This window comes from Vicia villosa, linkage group LG3, assembly GCF_029867415.1.
Source record: "Vicia villosa cultivar HV-30 ecotype Madison, WI linkage group LG3, Vvil1.0, whole genome shotgun sequence".
NCBI lineage: Eukaryota > Viridiplantae > Streptophyta > Magnoliopsida > Fabales > Fabaceae > Vicia > Vicia villosa.
The window spans coordinates 85,562,622-85,587,523 of NC_081182.1; the positions used below are offsets into that span (position 1 = coordinate 85,562,622).

Sequence of the window (24,902 nt, forward strand, 5' to 3'; positions counted from 1 at the left end):
AATACCGTTGTTTAAAATTTTAAAATAAATAACAATGCTTGTTAAAACACATTATCTATCTCAACCCTTTGATTGATATGTTGTAAATTTGAAAAATAATATCATTTCAATTTGAAAAATAATATATTTTATCTCTCTTTTAAGAATGACAAATATTTATAAGATTCTTTAAAAAATGTCTTTGCTCTTTTTTGGTAGAAACAAAATACCGATGTTTAGAAATTTAGAATAAATTACAATGCTTGTTAAAAGATATAGTCTATCTCAACCCTTTGATTGATATGTTATAATACCATGCCATTTTTATTCATAGAAAATGTCCCAAAAACATATAATCATAAGAGAAAATTTAATACTTTAATATATGTTTTGTTTCATTATCTTACCTCAAATAAAATTTTAGTTCCCTAATTTAAAACTAGAACTCATGATTCCATAGTTTCTTTTATCAATAAAGTGTTAAATCTAATCCATATTAAAATAAAAAAAATAGCAGGATTTTGGGTCATCAGTGATATTTTTACCTTGAAGTTGCATATGAACAGAAATGAATAAAACTTAAAAATTTTATATTGTTTGTGAATATTTTAGTAGGCTATATGTCCAAAGTGAAAGAAATGGACATCTCTCATCTCCTCTTCTTTTTTGCCTCATATAAGATCTAATTGACACTCATACTCCATCTCTTATTCTGTATGGTGATGATATGATGGCTTTTTGTCGAAGAAAAAATGCAACGTTCAAAACTTGCCAAACTTATTCAACAGGTAGGTGCGTTGAGACTTATGGCCAAATGGTTAATACTCAAAAATATACTATTTATACATGTTTTATTTCTCATCACACGCTTCTCACCATCACTGATACTCCTGGCTTCTCTATCATTAACATTACTTTAATTTGCTTAAATATTCATGATTTTAAAGGTAGGCCAAAGCTTTTTATCCACTGAACATTGTTGGAAGGATGAGATCTTAGTTATATGCTTAAAAACCTTCTTTTTTGTCCATTGCTAGTAGAAATAATTAGTTAAATGTTTCTTTCAAAGCATGCTTGGCTATAGGTTAAAGGTGCATTTTGGAATGTGATATTAATAATTAAAACAGTGTTATTGTATCGTGGGACAATGTTTGTACTCCTCATAAAGGAAGAGGTTTGGGTAGCGGGTCCCTCAAAAAGTGAACGATGAAGCCTCCATTAAGTTTTGTTAGGTGATTACTATTTTCTATAACCAAGGAGAAAATTTTATTTGAGCTAGAGAGATGAGGTGTAAGGTCATATTAGCTATCACATTTACTCGACTATTTGGTATGGTAATAAGAGGGGGTGTGGATATCATCTTTGATAACAATAGTTGGTTTCTTTGCAAGAGAAAGAAGATCGTGTTTTGGATTGATTCTCAGAACAAACATCTTGAAACTAAAATTCTCAATATCCACATTTATGTTTATAATTTCTTCCATGCCCATGTGAAAGATATCATTAACAGAAATAATTTGGTTTTGCTTTATTTTATTATTCTGACTTATCCGTCAAACGTAACTATGTCCAATCATATTAAGAATTCAAATATTTTTAATTGTGACTTCTTAATATGGAATCATAGTAGTATTGGTTATCTTAATTTTAATTAAGCATATAATCTTATTAACACCAATGGCCAATAGCTACCTTGAGTTACAACTATCTGGATTCGAATCCTCTTAATCTTTGAACAGTTTGTGGATTACTTATCATAAAGTTCCCTTTGATGGGAACCTATCATATTGAGGTATTACACATGGTCTCTCAATGTGATATGTGTTGTTTTGGATCAGAACCTAACCATCATTTGTTGTTAGATTTCTACTATCTTTCACTTTATGGAAATGGCTTGCAAAGATCTTCCATATTAATGTTCTTTTCTATGTCCGCCCTTTCTATTTGGAGAATTTGTTGAAGCAGTTGGCCCAATCAATTCAAACTTGTCACTTTGTTTGCTGTGATTTGTATGGTTAAGTTCTTCTTCTTCTTCTTCTTCTTCTTCTTTATTAGTGCATGTGTTATACCCCAAAATTTGCCCACATATTTTTCAAGAAAACTCCAATCTGAAAATTAAGGGTCTCATATAATCATGGATTTTTATTTCAACAAATATCCTGACATATGAAATACTTAGTTTTTAGAATTTTTCTTATACAGTAATTTGGCTTGCAGTTGAATTTATTCTTACGCAAACGCCAAATACTGTTTATTACTTCACACATGCTATTTATTTATTTATAGATAAATAGTACTGACATAATTGGTACAGAGTTAAATCTTTTTGCAGGCGCAAAATCAGGAAACTCAGACTGTACTGGTAACAGTAAACATTAGTTATTTATTATGTCTGTGTTTTTCTAACAAGTCAAGTAAATAAACTTTCATTTTTTAACAAAAAAAAAAAACAACAACAAAAAAGAAAATTAACTTTGACTGTTGATTTTTCACTCTAACTGCTACGTCAATACTGGTAACAATCAGTCGACAGCCAAACTGCTGGCAGTACAATTCTCAGTGTTGTGTACCATCAATCAAATCAATCTTTCACAAATCAAAATTCCAAGATTTTTGTTCTAGAAGTCTTCTGAATATCATGCGATTAGCAGAGACTCAACACTGCACAAAAATCAGGTACGCTTAACTGTCTCCTACACAAACAGTCCCTAATCAGGGTTTTTCTTGTTTTTACAGGAGCAACAAGTTTTGAGACCTCAAATGGATTTCATACACATCCAGATATCTCAAAGTACCATCATACAAATTTTCAAACTTCAATTCACTCAGACGCACCGTCAGCAGCTCAAACAGTCAACAGACGACCCGTTTGACCAAAAAAGTCAACAGACAGTCAAAAATGAAATTTTTTGTCAAAGTCCATATTTTGTCAAAGGATTCATCATTTGATCATTGGATGATCATAATTAATCAAGGAAAGATCAAAAATCAACAAAACCCTAAGATTCAAAATTAGGGTTTTTGCCTGAAAAGTCAACTCAACTTTGACTGATCATAACTCTCTCATCCTTCATCCAAAAAATTCAAACCAAAGCTTGTTTTGAAGGAAATTCAATTATCTTTCAAATGCCATTGATCCCATGGTCATTGGATTCACCATTTGAAAAATATGATCAAAGACATTACAGGTCATTTTCAAAGTCAACAAAAAGACACTTTTTTCAAAAGGACACACAAGGAGCTTCAAAAATCATTTTGACATGAGACCAAAGACATTGGTTAGAGGACTCTTTGAGGTTTCTAAAAAGTGCAAGATCTCCTTCATATGACAAAAATTGAAGGATTTACACCTTGTTGAAGTTGGCTAAATTTTGGGAAAATGCATGAAATCAACATTGTTCAAAATTGCATTTTTTCCAAATGGGGCCAAGTTTTCAGCATTCAAACATCATTTCCATGATGATATGGGCCTCCCACGACCAAGACTAAGCCCATTCCTTTTTTATCCATTTTTTGCATGATTTTATCTTACTTTAAGATTAAAATTAAAAAGAAAATGAAATGGATAAAGAATAGCTTGTCTTCCAAGCAAGACTCATTCAACTCTGTCCCAAAGCAAAGTACAGCAGAGGAGAAGAAGAAAATCAAGCCATGGTGGCTTAAAGACAAAGCTACCAATGTTGAAAAAGTCAAGATTCCAAAAAAACTCATCAATGCTTTTGGCTTAGTTTCTAAGCACTCTAATGCTTATAAATAGGCTATAGCACTTCAGTAATAAAAAAGACAAGAGATAGAGAGCAAAAACTCTTGCTTGTAACACACTTGTAATCTCTCAAAATATTCAAAGAATTTTGAAATTCGAATTCCAAATTTAAGTCACTTTCCATTCAAACTAAACACTCAAACACGTTCCTTGAGCTTCACTGAACATATCCAGATCATTTGCAAGCTCTGAAACTCCTTGAATCGAACGCTACAGGTCTCGATTCATCCAAACTAAAACTGACTCGTGTCTCATAACCTAAGCATATCTAGCACGATGTAGACATATATTTGCACTTGGTGTGGTGTGTAGATCATTTCTGGAGCTTTAATTGAGTTTTAGATGCTTACACACGAAGATACCATTTTAGGGTTCTTAAGCTAAAATTTGGGATCCTCTGATTTAGGCAAAATTAGGAGAAACCAATGACATATTTGAACTCAGGGGACGATTTTAAGCTTAACCATGGTCTCCTAAGTAATTTATATTGCTTGTATGAAATTTTGACATGTGCAGGTCTTGTAGCTATGGACGAAAACCGTCACTAAAGGATTTACCTACAGTTGCAGAGCCTATAGCAACGGAGAGAGGAAGAAGATGAAGGCGTGGCAGGCTCTGATTGGCCAGAATGCGCGCGCCAGCTTTTATTCAAATTCTTGGATCCTGTGTTGCGCTGTCTATGCTTTTGTCATGCTCCTCAAAGTCTGAGCCCTCTGATTCACTTCCAATCAGATCCAACGTGCCAGATCTCTCACCACACCATGCTCCCTCACTGATTACCACACAGGATCAGTATCCTCTTATTTTCTATTTTATTTTCTATTTTATTTTAATTTCTTTGTTAAATTAATTAAAAATAGTTTTAAAAATCCAAAAAATACACAAAAAATATTTTTAGACTTCTAAAATAATATATTATTTTCTGAAATAAAAATATTTTGTTTTCTTCATAATTTCAATATTTTGCATAATTAATTAGTATATATTTATATATTTGCTTTTTAATTATTCTAACCAATCAAAAAATCATCAAAAAAATTGTTCTTTATATTAAATATTGTTTATATATTATAAACTAATTTTGTACATATTTTGAATAATTTTCTTTTTAAGTTTTAATTATTTGTATAATTATTTGCATAATTATGTTTTAATTAACTTAAATCAATTTCAAATCAATTTCAAAAATTCAAAAAAAATTAGTTTTGTTTTAAAATTAATTAACAAATATTTTGTATATATTTTAAACTTAATTTCTAGGTTTAAATATATTTCCATCTTTTTTCTTCATTTTAATTTAATTAATCATGCATTAATTATAATTAAAATCAATCATAAAAAAAATCCAAAAACATGCCTTTTATTTTTCTTGCAATTTAAATTCCTAGATAAATGTATAGGATGTCAAATTCATGTAAATAGGCTAGTTTACATTTCCTGCACAATCGATGTAATAGCGTAGATTTACTTTCCGCACTTTACATTTCCGCACTTTAATTTCCAGCAAATATAAACTGCGTGTATGTCAAAGATAAAATTGAACCGTTAGATCACTAACTTCAAAGATAAATATCTGAATCCAATCACAATCACACTTGCACCTCTTCAGGAAATCCCTTTTCAATCTTTCAAAATCAAAGTCAAAATTCCACTGTTTTGAGTACAAAATCGAACCTTGCTTTTATATCCGGTGAAAGGATAGATTTTTAAAGGAAATAGGATAAAGACCTTACAACTCAGGGTAGACCTCCTAGTTTGCTTGCTCAAATCAAAACAAACAAAATTCTCATACACTGTTGATTTTTCAAAACTTTCAAAAAAGACAATACTTTGTATACATCCAAACACGGGTTATTACAAAGTTAACGTTCTTTTCAAAACATCTTTCGAAAGATAAACAAGCATTTTGTATACATCCACACACGGATCATTACAAAATTCAATTTACAAAAGTATTTGAAACCACATATGAGCAATTTCAGAGCAATTGAAAAGTGATCGAAAAACAAGTGAGCTAAGCAAACTTAAGAGCCCATGGATAACCATGGATACAAAGGGTGCTAACACCTTCCCTTTGTATAACCTACCCCCTTACCCAGAATTTCTTAAAGGTCTTTTTTCTGTTTCTTTTATAAACCTTTCCTTAATTGGATAAAATAAAAGGTCGGTGGCGACTCTGTGAATTTCAAAAAAAAATGCGAAAGCATTAAGCGACAAAAAAGAGTCAGTTCACGTATCTCTACAGATCAGAGGTATGGCCCGGTATTAAAAAAAATCGGAGGTCCACAGAACTGGCGACTCTGCTGGGGAGATACTTTCAAAAACAAAATGTTTTCAAAAGGGGTTACCTTAAGAGAATAGATCACTTTGATGTTTTCAATTGATTGACTTGATTGCTCTATTTTTCAAAGGCTTGCTTGGGTATTTTGCTTGTGTGAAAGATTCTAACCCGAATCTCGAGATACCTTAAGTATATTTTTCAAAGGCTTGCTTGGGTATTTTGCTTGGGTATCTCAACCCTTTGACTTGTTTTTGTGTGCCACATGTTTGCATCATAAGCATATCATTTTTTGCACCAAACACTTCAAGGATCAAAGAGTTTACCTTTGTTTTTGCAGGTAATGGCTCCCGCCACCAAAGATTACATCCGAATCAACATCTCAACGGTACCATCTGAGCTAAAAGACTTAGTGTCAGAATTCCCCAGGAATGTTCAATTCACTGAAAGGCATGGTCACCTACTCCATTTGGTTACCTCAAAATTTGAAGAAGACATGATACGGGTTCTGTTCCAGTTCTTTGACCCTGAACATCATTGCTTTACCTTTCCTGATTACCAGTTGGTACCCACTTTGGAAGAATTCTCTGAACTAATGGGATTGCCTATTCGAAATCAATTACCTTTCACTGGTTTAGAAAGGATTCCAAAACCTGAAGTCATTGCTGATGCTTTACATCTGCGGAAATCAGAAATCGAGTCCAATTGGGAAACAAAGAGTGGAGTTAAGGGTTTACTTGCCAAGTTCTTATTGGAAAAGGCTCGACTACTGCTAGAAAACAAAAGTTATCCAGCTTTTGAGGAAGTTATGGCACTTTTGATCTATGGGTTGGTTTTATTCCCTAATCCCGACCAGTTCATAAGTGTACACATCATCAACCTTTTCCTAATCCGTAACCCGGTACCAACATTGCTGGGAGACATTCTACATTCTCTACACACTCGTACCATGAAGAAACGAGGAACTCTCATGTGATGTATACCGCTACTGGCTAGGTGGTTTATATTTCATCTTCCCCGATCAGTGTTGAGAAATGAACAAAGAATGCATTGGTCTCGCAGGATTATGTCTTTGTCTCATTCAGATATCCGGTGGAACAACTTCTTTCAAAGAGACATTACTATCATTGATCATTGTAGAGAGTACCCTAATGTGCCACTCCTTGGCATCAAAGGAGGCATCACTTACAATCCCTCTTTAGCTCTACGCCAATTCGGATATGCAAGGAACAACGGTCCTCATGACATGATTATCCATGGCATTGTGTTTGATTACGAGAATGATTCTCATAGACACCAACGAAGGTTCATACATGCATGGGACAGTGTCTATAGAATAGAAAGCAAAACTCTGGGGCAATGGAATTCTATTCCTATGGAACCCTACCTCAGATGGGTCCGCACTCATGCTCAGAAACTCCTTATGCCATATCCTGCTGTTCTACCTATGACTATTGAACCAGAGGTCAAAGGATATGAACCTCAAGTTATTCTACACCCGGACATGCCAACTGACCTAGAAGAGTTGCAAAAATCTTGGGTTCAACTCAAAGAGGAAAGAAACACTGTCAAGACTATGAGAGAAGGATATTGGAGCTCACCGGACAGCTTCAAGAAGAACAGCAGATCAACACATTCCTGGGGGCAAAAAGAAAGCGTCCACGGGAGACCTGAAGGATCATTTATTCTATTTCTGTCTTGTAAGCCCAAATGAGGCAAAGAAAAAAAGAAGCAAAAAGAAAAAAGAAATAAATTGATTAACTAACGTTTGTTTCTTCTTTAACAAATCTAAACTCTAAGATCCTTGAAACATTGCACACACATTTCACTTCATGCATTGCATATACATTTCATACATTGCATTCATATACATTGCACATACATTTCATACATTGCATACACATGGCATCCAGTCATACACATTTCATAACAGGTTCACATGACGGATTTCTCATCTTCTCGCTGTTTATTTCAGTCAGAAGAGATGGAATCTGAAATGAGCATTAAGAACCTCGAAGCACAGAATGCCCAAGTTCAAGTGGCAATTCTGGAACTGGCAAAGGGGCAGCAAGAACTGAAAGCCCTGATAATCAAGAAGAAAAAGAAGCCCAAAGGATCTGTAGGTGTGAGTCACCTGAGAAGAAAGATCAAAATTCCAGTCAAAAAGTTCACAAAGCCACCGATCCCTGAAACAGTCGGTGATGATGAACAAGAAGACAATCAAAGCAACCAGGGTTCTGCTAAACCCTCTCTCTCTTCAAATGAAGAAAATGATCATTCTGGGGACGAACCGGATATTGAAAAATACCAACAGCTGGAAGACCGTATGAAAGCTATGGAGATACAAAAAATACCTGGCCTAGATTTCAATGATCTGGGGCTCATCTCGGATGTTGTTATCCCTCCAAAATTCAAAGTTCCTGTCTTTGCAAAATATGATGGAGTTTCTTGCCCGAAACTACATCTGAGATCCTATGTGAGGAAGATACAACCTCATACAACGGATAACAAATTGTGGATTCACTTCTTCCAAGAAAGTCTGTCGGGTACACAACTCGAGTGGTACTACCAGCTGGAAAATACCAAGGTTCATACTTGGGAAGAATTAGCTGCTGCTTTTTACAAACAGTACCAATACAATGCTGATCTTGCGCCAACCCGTACTCAACTAAGGGGCATGTCTATGGGACCAAAAGAAAGTTTTAAAGGATATGCACAAAAGTGGAGAGATATGGCTGGAAGGGTTCAACCACCCTTATCTGATCACGAACTAGTTGACATGTTCATGGGCACTTTAACTGGCCCTTTCTATAGCCATTTGCTGGGAAGTTCATCATCAGGTTTCACTGACCTGATACTGACCGGAGAACGTGTCGAAAGTGGCATTCAAAATGGAAAAATTCAGATAGGTTCCACCTCTGGTACTACAAAAAGGCCCATCAGTGGGAGAAATGAGGTCAATGCAACACAAATTCAGAAAAGTCGCAAAAGTGAGCAGCATCAATCTGTAGGGGCAGTTCTGATCTCCGCATCTGCGCCTCAAAAAGATCAACAGCCAAAATATACGCATCGACCAGATGCACCAAGAAGAAATTTCACCAAAATCAACATGCCAATTTCTCAGGCATTGCAGCACTTGCTAAAAGCAGATCTGATCACCTTAAGAGGTCCTCCAAGGAATGTCAACACTTCCTCTCTGAATTATCGCCCTGATGCGACATGTGCCTATCACTCAAACTGTCCAGGACATGACGCAGATCACTGCTGGGCCCTGAAAAATAAAATACAAGATATGATAGATGCTGGTGAAATTGAGTTCGATCCTCCAGAAACTCCAAATGTCATCACAGCACCTATGCCAAAGCATGACAAAACTGTCAACGCTATCCTGGACACTGTTTACATCTATGATGTGAACGAATTATCAACTCCACTCTGCGAAGTCAAAGGAAAGCTAATCCGAGCTGGTTACTTCCCAGGATGTGACCCCGACTGCTTTTATTGCTCATGCCTGCCCAATGGTTGTGAAAATCTGAGGATGGGAATTCAAAAATGGATGGATCGCCGTATCATTATGTTTGAGAGGCTCCCTTCTATGGACGTACTGTGCGAAGTCTTTGCAAACGGGATAAGAATAGAGGATGCCTCAGTGATATCCAGCTTACCATTCAAAATCTCTGCCAAGGTTCCATTCAAAATTTCTGCTACACTCAAAGTGGCATCAGTAGTCATTGCTAGTCCAACTCCATTTCCATACTCCTCAGACAAAGCTGTCCCATGGGGATATGACACTAATGTTTATGTTCATGGAGTTAAGCAGAGTACCTCGACTGAAGAGACCGCAAAGTTAACTACTCCAACCGTGGGTAATATTGTGGGTACCAGCAAAATCACGAGAAGTGGAAGAATCTTTTCACCAGAAATTTCTCCAAATGTTGCTGCTGGTCCAGTCCGAGTTCCAGTTCCTAATCAAAATGTCAACGCTCGAGGCAAAGAGCCACAAGTTGAACAAATTCAAACCCCGGTGGAGATCACTGCTGAGGATCCATCAAAGCAAGAAATGGAGGAAATATTGAAAATCATCTGCAAAAGTGATTACAATATTGTTGAGCAACTGGGGCACACTGCTTCAAAAATCTCAATGCTATCTCTGCTAAAATATTCAGAAGCTCATGCCAAAGCCCTGATGAAATTCCTAAAAGCTGCGCATGTACCTCAAGAGATCTCAGTCGACCAATTTGAGAATTGTGTTGCCAATCTAACCGTGAGCAATGGTCTCGGTTTCTCTGATGTGGATCTAACCCCTGCTGGAAAAAATCACAACAAAGCCTTACATATCTCCATTGAATGTAATGGCACTACTCTATCTCATGTGCTAGTAGATAACGGTTCTTCTTTGAACGTGTTACCGAAAACAGTACTAGAAAAGCTTGACTTCGAAGGAATTGTGTTACAACCAAGTGATGTTGTGGTAAGAGCCTTTGACGGGTCAACCAGAACGGTATACGGAAAAGTGAATCTCCCAATCAGAGTGGGTTCTCAAATCTTTGATTCTATCTTTTACGTAATGGAAATTCACCCAGCCTACTCCTGTTTACTTGGACGCCCTTGGATACATGGGGCAAACGCTGTAACTTCTACCCTGCATCAGAAGTTAAAATATCCAGTAAAAGAAAAGATTGTCACAGTCTATGGCGAAGAGGAATATGTGGTTAGTCACCTAAGCAATTCCAAATATGTCGAGTTGGAGGACGAATTCATCGAAACTCCATACCAATCATTTGAGGTGGTCTCCCCAGATGTCTCTGCCACCAAGCATATTCCTGCTACTCCAACTACAGCTATGGCTTCTCTCAAAGATGCCAAAGCCATGATTGAACAGGGTGATTGCACAGTATGGGGACAGCTTCCCGATATACCCTACAAGTCTGACAAGCTAGGCCTGGGCTATGTTAGTGAAAATCAAAAGAATGATCAAAGTCCTCGTTCTGAAGGATTGATGTCACACTTTGTCAGCCAAGAAGTAAACGCTATTGAAGATGAAGGAGTGTTCATGAACCATATCATTCAGCCATATCCAGATGAAATTCCACCAATTTCCATGGGAATGTGGGATGCTGTGGGAGAACCAAACGGCGGGTATAATTATCAGTATGCCACACCTCAGAATTCTTATATTGCTATGGAGGACCTTACCCCGACTGGATGGGGTGATGAAGTTGGAAATGATCAAATTTTCACAAGTCCCGCCACTGAGCAATATCAAAATCCACCCAAAGAAGTATGGGACACGCTAGGAGAACCCAGCGGCAAATATGACTATATGGTGAAATACTCCGCTCCTCCGAGCTCACAAATTGCCATGAAGGACATTGTCCCAACTGGATGGGATGAACATTACGATGACAATTTCGCTCTTGAAAAAGCCAGGGAAATACCAAATAACGAGGGTTGCTTTCTGTCAGCATACACTCCTCACCAAGATGCACAAATCTCTATTCAAGACATCATCCCGACTTCATGGGACGGCCTTATCGAGCATCTCGCTCAGCCAACAGAGATATCTCAGCCTGGGCTCTCGTATCCAGCAGAGTATATCCCTTATCCCGAAGGATCACCGGCTCATTTTCCCACTAATGAAATCAATGCTGTGGAAGATGAAAAAGACAACTGCAACTGGAACAGCTGGGTATCCCCTGCTCACAACAGTGGATTGAACAACTGGAAAGCTGAGGATGTGATCTCCTTTGACCAGGAGTAAATGCCATTTCCTGTTTTCTTTGTGTATAATGTGCAAAGATAAAAGTGGTTCCTGAACAATCGAACCATGAGCTTGAAAGCCGTGTGCCTTAGCACACCGGTCCTTCTATAAGGGCTTATCATATCATGATCATGTGCATTCAATAAAATCATGGGACGCTTGCATATTTAAATTTTGTGATCCTTTTTCCTTCTTTCTTCGCTTTCAAATAGCTATGCTTTTTTCTTCACACATACTCACATAATTAACTTGCAGATTCACATACACTCTGGATCCAGTCAACAACGATTCTGCTATTGCCCGTCATGACTTTGAAAATCCGATCTACCAAACTGAGGACGAAAGTGAGGAAGATTGTGAAGTGCCAAGAGAACTTGCAAGGCTGCTAGAACAAGAAGACAAGGCCATACAGCCTCACGAGGAGCCAATTGAGGTCATCAACTTGGGCAGCAACGAAGAAAAGAAAGAAGTCAAAATAGGGGCTGATTTAGAACACAGCGTCAAGCAAAGACTGATTCAAATGCTGCGAGACTACGTCGAGATATTCGCCTGGTCCTATGAGGATATGCCAGGCCTTGACACGGACATCGTAGTTCATCGCCTACCAATCAAAGAAGGTAGCACTCCAGTCAAACAGAAACTACGAAGGAGTAGGCCTGATATGTCAAAAAAGATCAAAGACGAGGTTGAAAAACAATTCAATGTCGGATTCCTAAAAGTTGTAAGTTATCCTCCATGGATAGCTAACATCGTCCCTGTACCTAAAAAAGACGGGAAAGTCAGAATGTGCGTGGACTACAGAGATCTAAACCGGGCAAGCCCCAAAGATGATTTCCCTTTACCACACATCGATGTACTGGTTGACAATACCGCACAATGCAAGGTATTCTCCTTTATGGACGGATTCTCAGGGTACAATCAAATCAAGATGGCACCCGAAGACATGGAAAAAACAACCTTCACAACACCCTGGGGAACCTTTTGTTACAAAGTAATGCCCTTTGGTCTGAAAAACGCAGGAGCCACCTATCAACGTGCAATGTTAGCGCTATTTCATGATATGATTCATCAAGAAATAGAGGTGTATGTCGATGACATGATTGCAAAATCCAACACCGAGGAAAAACCATGGTTCCATGAGGTAAAAAGATATCTCGAAGCTCAGGAGTACCCTGAAGGGGCATCCATTAATGACAGAAAGTTTCTAAGGAGATTTGCTGCCAAATTCTTTCTAAGCAATGGAACCCTATACAAACGCAACCATGACTCGACTTTACTTCGCTGTGTAAACAAGAAGGAAGCAGAACAGATCATGGAAGAAATACACAATGGTGCCTTCGGTACTCATTCCAGTGGACATACAATGGCTAAAAAGATCCTGAGAGCAGGTTATTACTGGTCTACCATGGAAACAGACTGCCATCATCACTCCCGAACATGTCACAAATGCCAGATATACGCTGACAAAGTACATGTACCTCCAGTTCCATTAAGCGTCCTGACGGCTCCTTGGCCTTTTGCAATGTGGGGTATTGATATGATTGGAGAAATCAAACCTACTGCCTCCAACGGACATCGCTTTATCCTGGTCGCTATTGACTACTTCACAAAGTGGGTAGAAGCAGCTTCATTTGCTTCTGTCACCAAAAATGTGGTAGCCCGGTTCATCAAATACAATCTCATCTGTCGGTATGGCATCCCTGAACGGATTATCACGGACAATGGCACAAATCTAAACAACAGAATGATTACTGAACTTTGCACACAGTTCAAGATCAAACATCATAATTCTTCTCCATATCGACCAAAGATGAACGGCGCGGTGGAAGCTGCCAACAAGAACATCAAGAAAATCATACAAAAAATGACAGTAACCTACAAAGACTGGCATGAGATGTTACCTTTTGCTCTTCATGGTTATCGCACATCTGCGCGTACTTCAACAGGGGCAACTCCATTTTCCTTAGTCTATGGTATGGAGGCAGTTCTTCCAATTGAAATTCAGATTCCTTCCCTAAGGATTATGAAAGAAGCCAATCTAGACGAAGACGATTGGATTCAAACACGGTTGGACCAGATAAACTTGATTGATGAGAAAAGGCTCGCAGCTATTTGTCATGGTCAGCTATACCAAAAGCGTATGATCAAAGCCTTCAACAAAAAAGTCAAAAGTCAAGCATACCAAACTGGTGGCTTGGTTGTCAAACGCATCATCTTACCACAAGGTGATCCCAGAGGCAAATGGACTCCCACCTACGAGGGACCATTCATAATCAAGAAAATATTCTCCGGCGGCGCCATGTTGCTTACCACCATGGATGGCGAGGATTTCCCACACCCTGTGAATGCTGACATAGTCAAAAAATACTTCTCTTAAAAAGAAAAAAAAAAACAGCTCGCTAAGTTGAAAACCTGAAAGGGCAACTTAGGCAAAAATGAGCGTCTCGGTGGATTGAAAACCCGAAAGGGCGGTCCAGGCAAAAATTAGAGACTAAACAAATACTATCCCGGTAGGCTGAAAACCTGAAAGGGCGGCCTAGGCAAAAGTTAGGGAATGAAGCATACAACTATGTTCCGTTCAGCTGCCTACTCGCCATCAAGATTCAACACCTCAAAGACACCGATCAGTCTAATCACTTTCTTCCAACAAGTGAGGGATGAGATGCTCGAAGACAGATTGGCAATAGCAGAGTTGAAACTTGACTGGATCATTTTCACATAGCTATTTATCTTCATAAATATTTTTCAAAACTTTCTGACAGTTTCCTACTTCTAGGATTGTTGTCTCCCTGTGCTAACCCGCCTATCATGGCTCTTTTCAATGCAGCTCTTTCAAAAATCACTATTTTCACTTTTTCTGTTTTAAATACGTAAGCGTCCCAATGATAATTTTGAATGAACATATGCATTTGAATGTGATTGATGTTTACCAGGAAAAACAGGAATGGCATTCAGGAAATGTCCCGATCATCTGGACATCATTCCATCAGAAGGAAATCACCAAGAGAAACGCATTTCTCAGCAAATTCCTCAAAAAGATTTTCTCTTCAAAAGAAGTCTTATTCCCCAGCAGGGTTGTTCCAGATTACTATCTTCAGAAGATGTGATCCCCGCACCCGGACTTGGTCAGATAGTGCATCGGAGGATTATGCATCTTCCTCATTCCCATTTGAAAGGGCATCAGAACTTCCAGTTACCTTTGGTTCCCCAAGCAGTAGTCAAAGATCCTTCAACGGGATACCCGGGTTCTCAAAGAATTTCCCCAGACGAGGGTACTCAAGCAAGACAAAAGATCATCAACGATCACAATACATTCATGTCCAGCTGACTAGTGGGAATTTATTTTTCCAATTAGAAGCTTGACATTACATTCATACATTCATACATTCATACATTCATACATTCACATATTCATACATCATACATCATACATCATGCATCATGCGCATATTCATACACAGCATAACATGCATATTTCTCCGGGAATATCTCACATTTACATGCATCATAAACATTGCATATCACTAACTTGATTTTTCAGGTAGGCAGATATCTTCAACAAAGATGTTCTCAATCACATGCCGTGTTCACCTGAATTCCATGAACGGTTCTCTCAGATATAATCAAGCCGAAGATTCATTCTGATCACTTATCAAACTCAAAAACAAGCATCACAGGTCAAAGTCGATACCTCAGACGGTTCCCAAAACGATCTAGCATTGCAGATCTAAAGCGATACCTCAGACGGTTCCAAAACGATCTAACATTGCAGATCTAAAGCGATACCTCAGACGGTTCCAAAACGATCTAACATTGCAGATCTAAAGCGATACCTCAGACGGTTCCAAAACGATCTAACATAGCAGATCTAAAGCGATACCTCAGACGGTTCCAAAACGATCTAACGTTGCAGATCTAAAGCGATACCTCAGACGGTTCCAGAACGATCTAACATTGCAGATCTAAAAGCGATACCTCAGACGGTTCCACAATGATCAACTTTCAAAATCTAAAGCGGAAAAACTTTGGACAAGTTCCGTAACGATTATCTTCCAAGACTTAAAGCGGTAACCTTGGACGGTTCCGAAACAGTCAACACAAAGACTTTCAAATCCTTCATCAAGATATAATCAATGAATTCATTCTGATGAACAAACCCTCAACCCATTTACCAGGTGGCATCTGAAAGCCCATCTCAGGTAATGTTTCAATCTGCCAACAACATTTCGCAGACGACATTCAAATGCAACTTCCAACATCTCTTCTGATCAAGGTAAGTGCAAATTTTCAGGGCATCTAAATATTCAATCATCTTCTACCTTCAGATTTCAGACAATCTCTTCAGGTTTAAGAAGATTGAATAGGGGCAACTGTTATACCCCAAAATTTGCCCACATATTTTTCAAGAAAACTCCAATCTGAAAATTAAGGGTCTCATATAATCATGGATTTTTATTTCAACAAATATCCTGACATATGAAATACTTAGTTTTTAGAATTTTTCTTATACAGTAATTTGGCTTGCAGTTGAATTTATTCTTACGCAAACGCCAAATACTGTTTATTACTTCACACATGCTATTTATTTATTTACAGATAAATAGTACTGACATAATTGGTACAGAGTTAAATCTTTTTGCAGGCGCAAAATCAGGAAACTCAGACTGTACTGGTAACAGTAAACATTAGTTATTTATTATGTCTGTGTTTTTCTAACAAGTCAAGTAAATAAACTTTCATTTTTTAACAAAAAAAAAAACAACAACAAAAAAGAAAATTAACTTTGACTGTTGATTTTTCACTCTAACTGCTACGTCAATACTGGTAACAATCAGTCGACAGCCAAACTGCTGGCAGTACAATTCTCAGTGTTGTGTACCATCAATCAAATCAATCTTTCACAAATCAAAATTCCAAGATTTTTGTTCTAGAAGTCTTCTGAATATCATGCGATTAGCAGAGACTCAACACTGCACAAAAATCAGGTACGCTTAACTGTCTCCTACACAAACAGTCCCCAATCAGGGTTTTTCTTGTTTTTACAGGAGCAACAAGTTTTGAGACCTCAAATGGATTTCATACACATCCAGATATCTCAAAGTACCATCATACAAATTTTCAAACTTCAATTCACTCAGACGCACCGTCAGCAGCTCAAACAGTCAACAGACGACCCGTTTGACCAAAAAAGTCAACAGACAGTCAAAAATGAAATTTTTTGTCAAAGTCCATATTTTGTCAAAGGATTCATCATTTGATCATTGGATGATCATAATTCATCAAGGAAAGATCAAAAATCAACAAAACCCTAAGATTCAAAATTAGGGTTTTTGCCTGAAAAGTCAACTCAACTTTGACTGATCATAACTCTCTCATCCTTCATCCAAAAAATTCAAACCAAAGCTTGTTTTGAAGGAAATTCAATTATCTTTCAAATGCCATTGATCCCATGGTCATTGGATTCACCATTTGAAAAATATGATCAAAGACATTACAGGTCATTTTCAAAGTCAACAAAAAGACACTTTTTTCAAAAGGACACACAAGGAGCTTCAAAAATCATTTTGACATGAGACCAAAGACATTGGTTAGAGGACTCTTTGAGGTTTCTAAAAAGTGCAAGATCTCCTTCATATGACAAAAATTGAAGGATTTACACCTTGTTGAAGTTGGCTAAATTTTGGGAAAATGCATGAAATCAACATTGTTCAAAATTGCATTTTTTCCAAATGGGGCCAAGTTTTCAGCATTCAAACATCATTTCCATGATGATATGGGCCTCCCACGACCAAGACTAAGCCCATACCTTTTTTATCCATTTTTTGCATGATTTTATCTTACTTTAAGATTAAAATTAAAAAGAAAATGAAATGGATAAAGAATAGCTTGTCTTCCAAGCAAGACTCATTCAACTCTGTCCCAAAGCAAAGTACAGCAGAGGAGAAGAAGAAAATCAAGCCATGGTGGCTTAAAGACAAAGCTACCAATGTTGAAAAAGTCAAGATTCCAAAAAAACTCATCAATGCTTTTGGCTTAGTTTCTAAGCACTCTAATGCTTATAAATAGGCTATAGCACTTCAGTAATAAAAAAGACAAGAGATAGAGAGCAAAAACTCTTGCTTGTAACACACTTGTAATCTCTCAAAATATTCAAAGAATTTTGAAATTCGAATTCCAAATTTAAGTCACTTTCCATTCAAACTAAACACTCAAACACGTTCCTTGAGCTTCACTGAACATATCCAGATCATTTGCAAGCTCTGAAACTCCTTGAATCGAACGCTACAGGTCTCGATTCATCCAAACTAAAACTGACTCGTGTCTCATAACCTAAGCATATCTAGCACGATGTAGACATATATTTGCACTTGGTGTGGTGTGTAGATCATTTCTGGAGCTTTAATTGAGTTTTAGATGCTTACACACGAAGATACCATTTTAGGGTTCTTAAGCTAAAATTTGGGATCCTCTGATTTAGGCAAAATTAGGAGAAACCAATGACATATTTGAACTCAGGGGACGATTTTAAGCTTAACCATGGTCTCCTAAGTAATTTATATTGCTTGTATGAAATTTTGACATGTGCAGGTCTTGTAGCTATGGACGAAAACCGTCACTAAAGGCTTTACCTACAGTTGCAGAGCCTATAGCAACGGAGAGAGGAAGAAGATGAAGGCGTGGCAGGCTCTGATTGGCCAGAATGCGCGCGCCAGCTTTTATTCAAATTCTTGGATCCTGTGTTGCGCTGTCTATGCTTTTGTCATGCTCCTCAAAGTCTGAGCCCTCTGATTCACTTCCAATCAGATCCAACGTGCCAGATCTCTCACCACACCATGCTCCCTCACTGATTACCACACAGGATCAGTATCCTCTTATTTTCTATTTTATTTTCTATTTTATTTTAATTTCTTTGTTAAATTAATTAAAAATAGTTTTAAAAATCCAAAAAATACACAAAAAATATTTTTTTTTTTTTGGAGCAATAATGAATATATATATATATATTCCAAAAAAGCAGGTAATACAAGCTGATCTATGAAGATCCAAGCCCAAGGTTACAAAAAGACCATACAACCCTTATAACCTATCAACATAGTCCCCTAGTTTTCTATCAAGCTTAGCTCGGTACTTTATACGATCCAGGACCCATTGCAGGTTGAAAAGCTCCATTTTAGCATTGTGAAACACTCTATTATTTCTCACTATCCAGACATGATAGATTACTTCAGCAATGCACAGACGGAGGAGTTTGGCTCGTTGACTTTTTCCTCTTGCTGCCGTCGTAATCCACCGAAGTTCCTCTGTCCAGGTCTGCGGGGAGTGTGGAGTATGGCTCCAATTCAGCACCTGTATCCAGAATTTTCCTGTTTCTCTACACGCAAAGAACAAGTGATCACAGGTTTCAGGCGCTCCACAAAACAAACACTTACCATCAGTCATTGTGCCAAATTTGCTTAATCTATCCTTGGTGTGTAAGCGACTCTGACAAGTCATCCACAAGATAAACAGAGCCTTTGGGCTTGCCAAGTTACCTCTGAATATGTTCCTCCATGATACCAATTCACGTTCACCCCTTAACTCCAGGTAAATTTGCTTGGTTCTGTATGTATTAGTACGCAAGAAATCGTCCCAAGCTCTAGAACTCATAATAATGTCCCTGTACTTGAAAATAGACTTAATGATCCAGGAGTCACTTTGTTTCGCATCATAAGTCGTAGCATTAGCTCCTCTCTTCATATAGTAATGACTAATCCAGCTAATCCACATGCGATCCTTTTTAGCATTCAGGTTCCACAGTAACTTGCCCAAGGAAGCCCTATTCCAGATGGATAAGTCAATGAGGTTTAGACCCCCAGCAGCTACAGGGTCACACACATGATCCCAAGAGATTGGGGCTTTGTTGCTAACAGTATCTTTCCCAGTCCAAAGAAATGTCCTGCAAAGGCTCTCAATATGATGTATGATCTTCTTAGGGAGGGGGAAAATCTGCAGCCAATAATTTGCAATAGAGAAAAGCACACTTTTCACCAAGAGTACCCTGCCAGCATACGAGAGCATACGCGTACACCAGTGCTTAATTCTACTAGTCATCCTATCAATCAGAGGTTGGCAATTATTGATGGTGAGCCTTTTACTATCCAGTGGAACTCCAAGATATCTAAAGGGCATATGCCCCATCTGAAAACCAGTTTCCCTCATCAGCAGATCCTGGCAGTTATGGTCCACTCCTCCCACATAAAGTTTACTCTTAGGGACACTCATGATTAGGCCTGTGGCAGCTGAGAAGTCTTGCACCTTTTGCATGATCAGTCGAATGGAGTCAACATCTGCCCTGCAAAACATCAAGATATCATCCGCAAAACAAACATTTATGATCTTCAATTTTTTGCATCTAGGGTGAAACTTAAAACTAGGAGTATCATTCAGTGTCTGAAGCACTCTATGAAAGTACTCCATGATCAAGACAAAAAGCAGGGGAGAAATTGGATCTCCCTGCCTAAGTCCTCTCTTGGCTTCAAGAGTAGTGCTGGGATCCCCATTCAGAGAGAATTTGTAAGAAACAGAAGTGACACAAGCCATGATCCAGCTAACAAACTTATGTGGGAATCCCAAAGCATACATGATATTCTTTAAAGCAATCCACTCCACAGTATCGTACGCTTTTTGAATATCCATTTGAACCATGCACCTAGGAGATATAGTTTTTCTTCCATAGCCTCTAACCAATTCCTGAGCTATCATGATGTTGTCATGGATAATTCTGCCTGGAATGAAAGCAGACTGGTTATCATGGACAATTGTACCAATTACTTTTCCCAGTCTGGAAGTGAGGATCTTAGACAGAATTTTGTAGAAAGTGCTACAACAGGAAATGGGCCTCCAATCTTTCACAGTCTTAGCTTCATTTGTCTTAGGGATCAGGGTAATTAAGGAGCAGTTAAGATCTTTATGCATAGTTCCAGTCCTAAAGAATTCCTGAATGGCTGCCATGACATCCCCTTTCACAATCTGCCAGGACCTTTTGAAGAAAAGAGCATTGAACCCATCCAAGCCAGGGGCCTTATTGTTACCAATGCTACTTAAAGCATCCCACACTTCTATGTCTGTTATAGGCCTAATCAGACTAAGAGCATCTTCCCTTGAGAGCACATTCCCCTTCCTAATGCAATCAATATCTATGCCCTGCAAGCTTGGTGAAGCAGTCCCAACTAGGCTTGTATAAAAATCTAAGATCTCCTTGGAAATCTCATCCTTACTAGTTAGAGTCTTCCCATTCAGGGAGGTAAGAGTAGACATGTGCTTGTGTTTATTCTTTTCCTTCACTGTATTGTGGAAGAAAGCATTATTACCATCCCCTAGGTGCAACCAATCAACCTTGGCTTTCTGTTTAAGGATACCCTCCTCCACTTGGTTCAGCTCCATAACTTTGGAAGACTTGATTTTAACCTCTTCAATAGCAGCAGCATCGAATTTATTATTCTCAAGGTATTGGTGGGCCTGTATCAGATCACTTCTAGCCTGTTGAATTTGCATCTGTATGTTGCTGAACCTTCTTTGTAGTTTCCCTATAGGCCTTTGCAGTCTTAACAGTTTCTTCCACAGTTTTTGCATAGCAGAACCATAGGTCTGTTGATTCCAACTCACTCTGACTACATCCTGGAAATCCTCCTGCTTGGTGACACAATTCACAAATTTGAACATAAATCTCCTAGGTGCTTGAGTATTTATCCAACTAACTCTGATTGGGGAATGATCAGAGATACTAGGATGGAGAACTTCCACATTCACATTTTGATACTTTTGGAACCACTGACTGTTACCAACAAGTCTATCAATCCGAGAATATATAGCACCTGTAGTATGCTTATTGAACCAAGTGAAATGGCAGCCTTTAGTAGGAGCTTCATACAGTGGAAAAGGCTTCGACAACTCCAGTACAAAAGGAGGACCCCAAGGAGATTCTGTTAACGACTTCTGAACCAACTGCGAAGAAGAGTCCGGTGAAGGTTCCGAAACCACCGGAGAAGGATGAACCCTTGGCGAAACCTTGGGTTGAGGTCATTCAGGGGAATCGCGATGCTAACAGAGGAATGAACGTGGGATTTGTTGCGCCAGAGCTGATTAATGGCAAGGAAACAATCACGATTGATGAAGCAGATGTGACGGAGGAAATAAAGTATTGGGAGAACGCGATTATTCTCTTTGCTCTTGGAGAAACTCTCTCGATGCACGCTGTGAAGAATTTCATGGAGAAAACCTGGAATTTCGTAGCTCTTCCGGAATTATATTTCAATGATTCTGGTTACTTCATTGTTAGATTCAAAAGCTATGAAGATCTCAGTCAAGTCATGGAGCAAGGGCCTTATTTCATATATGGTAAACCTCTCTTCTTGAAATATTGGTCGATTGATTTTGAATTGAAAGATGATTTACTTAGAGTGCTGCCTCTCTGGATTACCTTGCCAAATCTTCCATTGCACTTATGGGGAGAAAAAAGTTTATCCAAAATTGCTAGTGCTGTTGGTAGGCCTATCATGACTGATGAATGTACTGCAAGAAAACTACGCATCTCTTATGCAAGGGTTTTGGTTGAAGTTGATATCACCCAACCGGTGAAGAGATGTGTTGCAATTAAAGATCATAATGGTAGGGAATGGGAGCAGAAAATAGATTATGAGTGGAGGCCAAAGTATTGCCATACTTGCCTGAGGATAGGTCATGATTGCTCGCTGAAACAACCTAATGGTCAGCAGAAACTTGTACAAAAGTTGTGGAGGCCAAAAGGGCAGTCTAAAGATCAAGTGGCTGAGGGTCAACAACTGGACAAAAAGGAGGAAGCACCCCTATCTGAGAAGAATGAGCCTGTTGAGGAATGGACTACAGTTAGTTCTAATAGAACTGATAAGGCTAAGAAGAAAATTATTTTCACCCCTGTTAATGAGATGCCTGTTCAGAATGTGTTCACACCTCTTGGGATTGGAACTGTCCCAGAGGTGGGATGCAGTAATGGTTAATGCTTGCCACTTGGAATGTTAGGGGCATCAATAAGGAAGCAAGGCATAGAGAGGTTAGCTCCTACCTCTCAACTTTTAAGGTCCCTATTGTTGCTTTGCTTGAAACAAGAGTTAAACAGAATAATGCATACAAGATCAGAAGAAATATGGGCAAGTCTTGGTCCTTTGCAGATAATTACTCCCACCACTCAAATGGTAGGATTTGGATTATGTGGAAGGACATGGAAGTGCAGCTGAAGATCTTACTTACTGAGGAACAGTTTATTCATGTTGAGATTAGCAGTATTGATAATAGTATCCACTACCTTGCTACCATTGTATATGCCATGAATCAGAAGGATCTTAGAAAGAACTTGTGGGATCAAATTGACAAGCTAGGTGCTATGATATCTAGTCCTTGGATTGTCATGGGCGATTTTAATAATGTTTTGACCTGCCAGGATAGAATAGGTGGCAATAATGTTCATATTACTGAATATAGTGACTTGACTGACATGATGCAGAGACAGGGCCTGTATGAAGCTCCTACTAAAGGCTGCCATTTCACTTGGTTCACAAAAAATATTTTTAGACTTCTAAAATAATATATTATTTTCTGAAATAAAAATATTTTGTTTTCTTCATAATTTCAATATTTTGCATAATTAATTAGTATATATTTATATATTTGCTTTTTAATTATTCTAACCAATCAAAAAATCATCAAAAAAATTGTTCTTTATATTAAATATTGTTTATATATTATAAACTAATTTTGTACATATTTTGAATAATTTTCTTTTTAAGTTTTAATTATTTGCATAATTATGTTTTAATTAACTTAAATCAATTTCAAATCAATTTCAAAAATTCAAAAAAAATTAGTTTTGTTTTAAAATTAATTAACAAATATTTTGTATATATTTTAAACTTAATTTCTAGGTTTAAATATATTTCCATCTTTTTTCTTCATTTTAATTTAATTAATCATGCATTAATTATAATTAAAATCAATCATAAAAAAAATCCAAAAACATGCCTTTTATTTTTCTTGCAATTTAAATTCCTAGATAAATGTATAGGATGTCAAATTCATGTAAATAGGCTAGTTTACATTTCCTGCACAATCGATGTAATAGCGTAGATTTACTTTCCGCACTTTACATTTCCGCACTTTAATTTCCAGCAAATATAAACTGCGTGTATGTCAAAGATAAAATTGAACCGTTAGATCACTAACTTCAAAGATAAATATCTGAATCCAATCACAATCACACTTGCACCTCTTCAGGAAATCCCTTTTCAATCTTTCAAAATCAAAGTCAAAATTCCACTGTTTTGAGTACAAAATCGAACCTTGCTTTTATATCCGGTGAAAGGATAGATTTTTAAAGGAAATAGGATAAAGACCTTACAACTCAGGGTAGACCTCCTAGTTTGCTTGCTCAAATCAAAACAAACAAAATTCTCATACACTGTTGATTTTTCAAAACTTTCAAAAAAGACAATACTTTGTATACATCCAAACACGGGTTATTACAAAGTTAACGTTCTTTTCAAAACATCTTTCGAAAGATAAACAAGCATTTTGTATACATCCACACACGGATCATTACAAAATTCAATTTACAAAAGTATTTGAAACCACATATGAGCAATTTCAGAGCAATTGAAAAGTGATCGAAAAACAAGTGAGCTAAGCAAACTTAAGAGCCCATGGATAACCATGGATACAAAGGGTGCTAACACCTTCCCTTTGTATAACCTACCCCCTTACCCAGAATTTCTTAAAGGTCTTTTTTCTGTTTCTTTTATAAACCTTTCCTTAATTGGATAAAATAAAAGGTCGGTGGCGACTCTGTGAATTTCAAAAAAAAATGCGAAAGCATTAAGCGACAAAAAAGAGTCAGTTCACGTATCTCTACAGATCAGAGGTATGGCCCGGTATTAAAAAAAATCGGAGGTCCACAGCATGATTATTGAATCTTGAAATCCTTTGTGATTATCTTCATACTCATATAGTTCCTAACAATAAAGGTTGCAACCCTCCTCAAATTAATTGGATTAGGTGCATTAATGATGGTGTAACTAGAGGTTTTATAGGTCCTTGTACTAGTGGTGGTATCT

General features: G+C 37.6%; 1 protein-coding gene across 1 annotated transcript; it reads left to right on the forward strand.

Annotated features, from left to right (window-relative positions):
- Positions 1–21,872: 21,872 nt before the first annotated feature.
- LOC131658451 (uncharacterized) lies at positions 21,873–22,796 on the forward strand. The gene has a single exon (XM_058927743.1). The coding sequence runs from the start codon at positions 21,873–21,875 to the stop codon at positions 22,794–22,796; it is 924 nt and encodes a 307-aa protein (XP_058783726.1).
- The last annotated feature ends 2,106 nt before the right edge of the window (positions 22,797–24,902 follow it).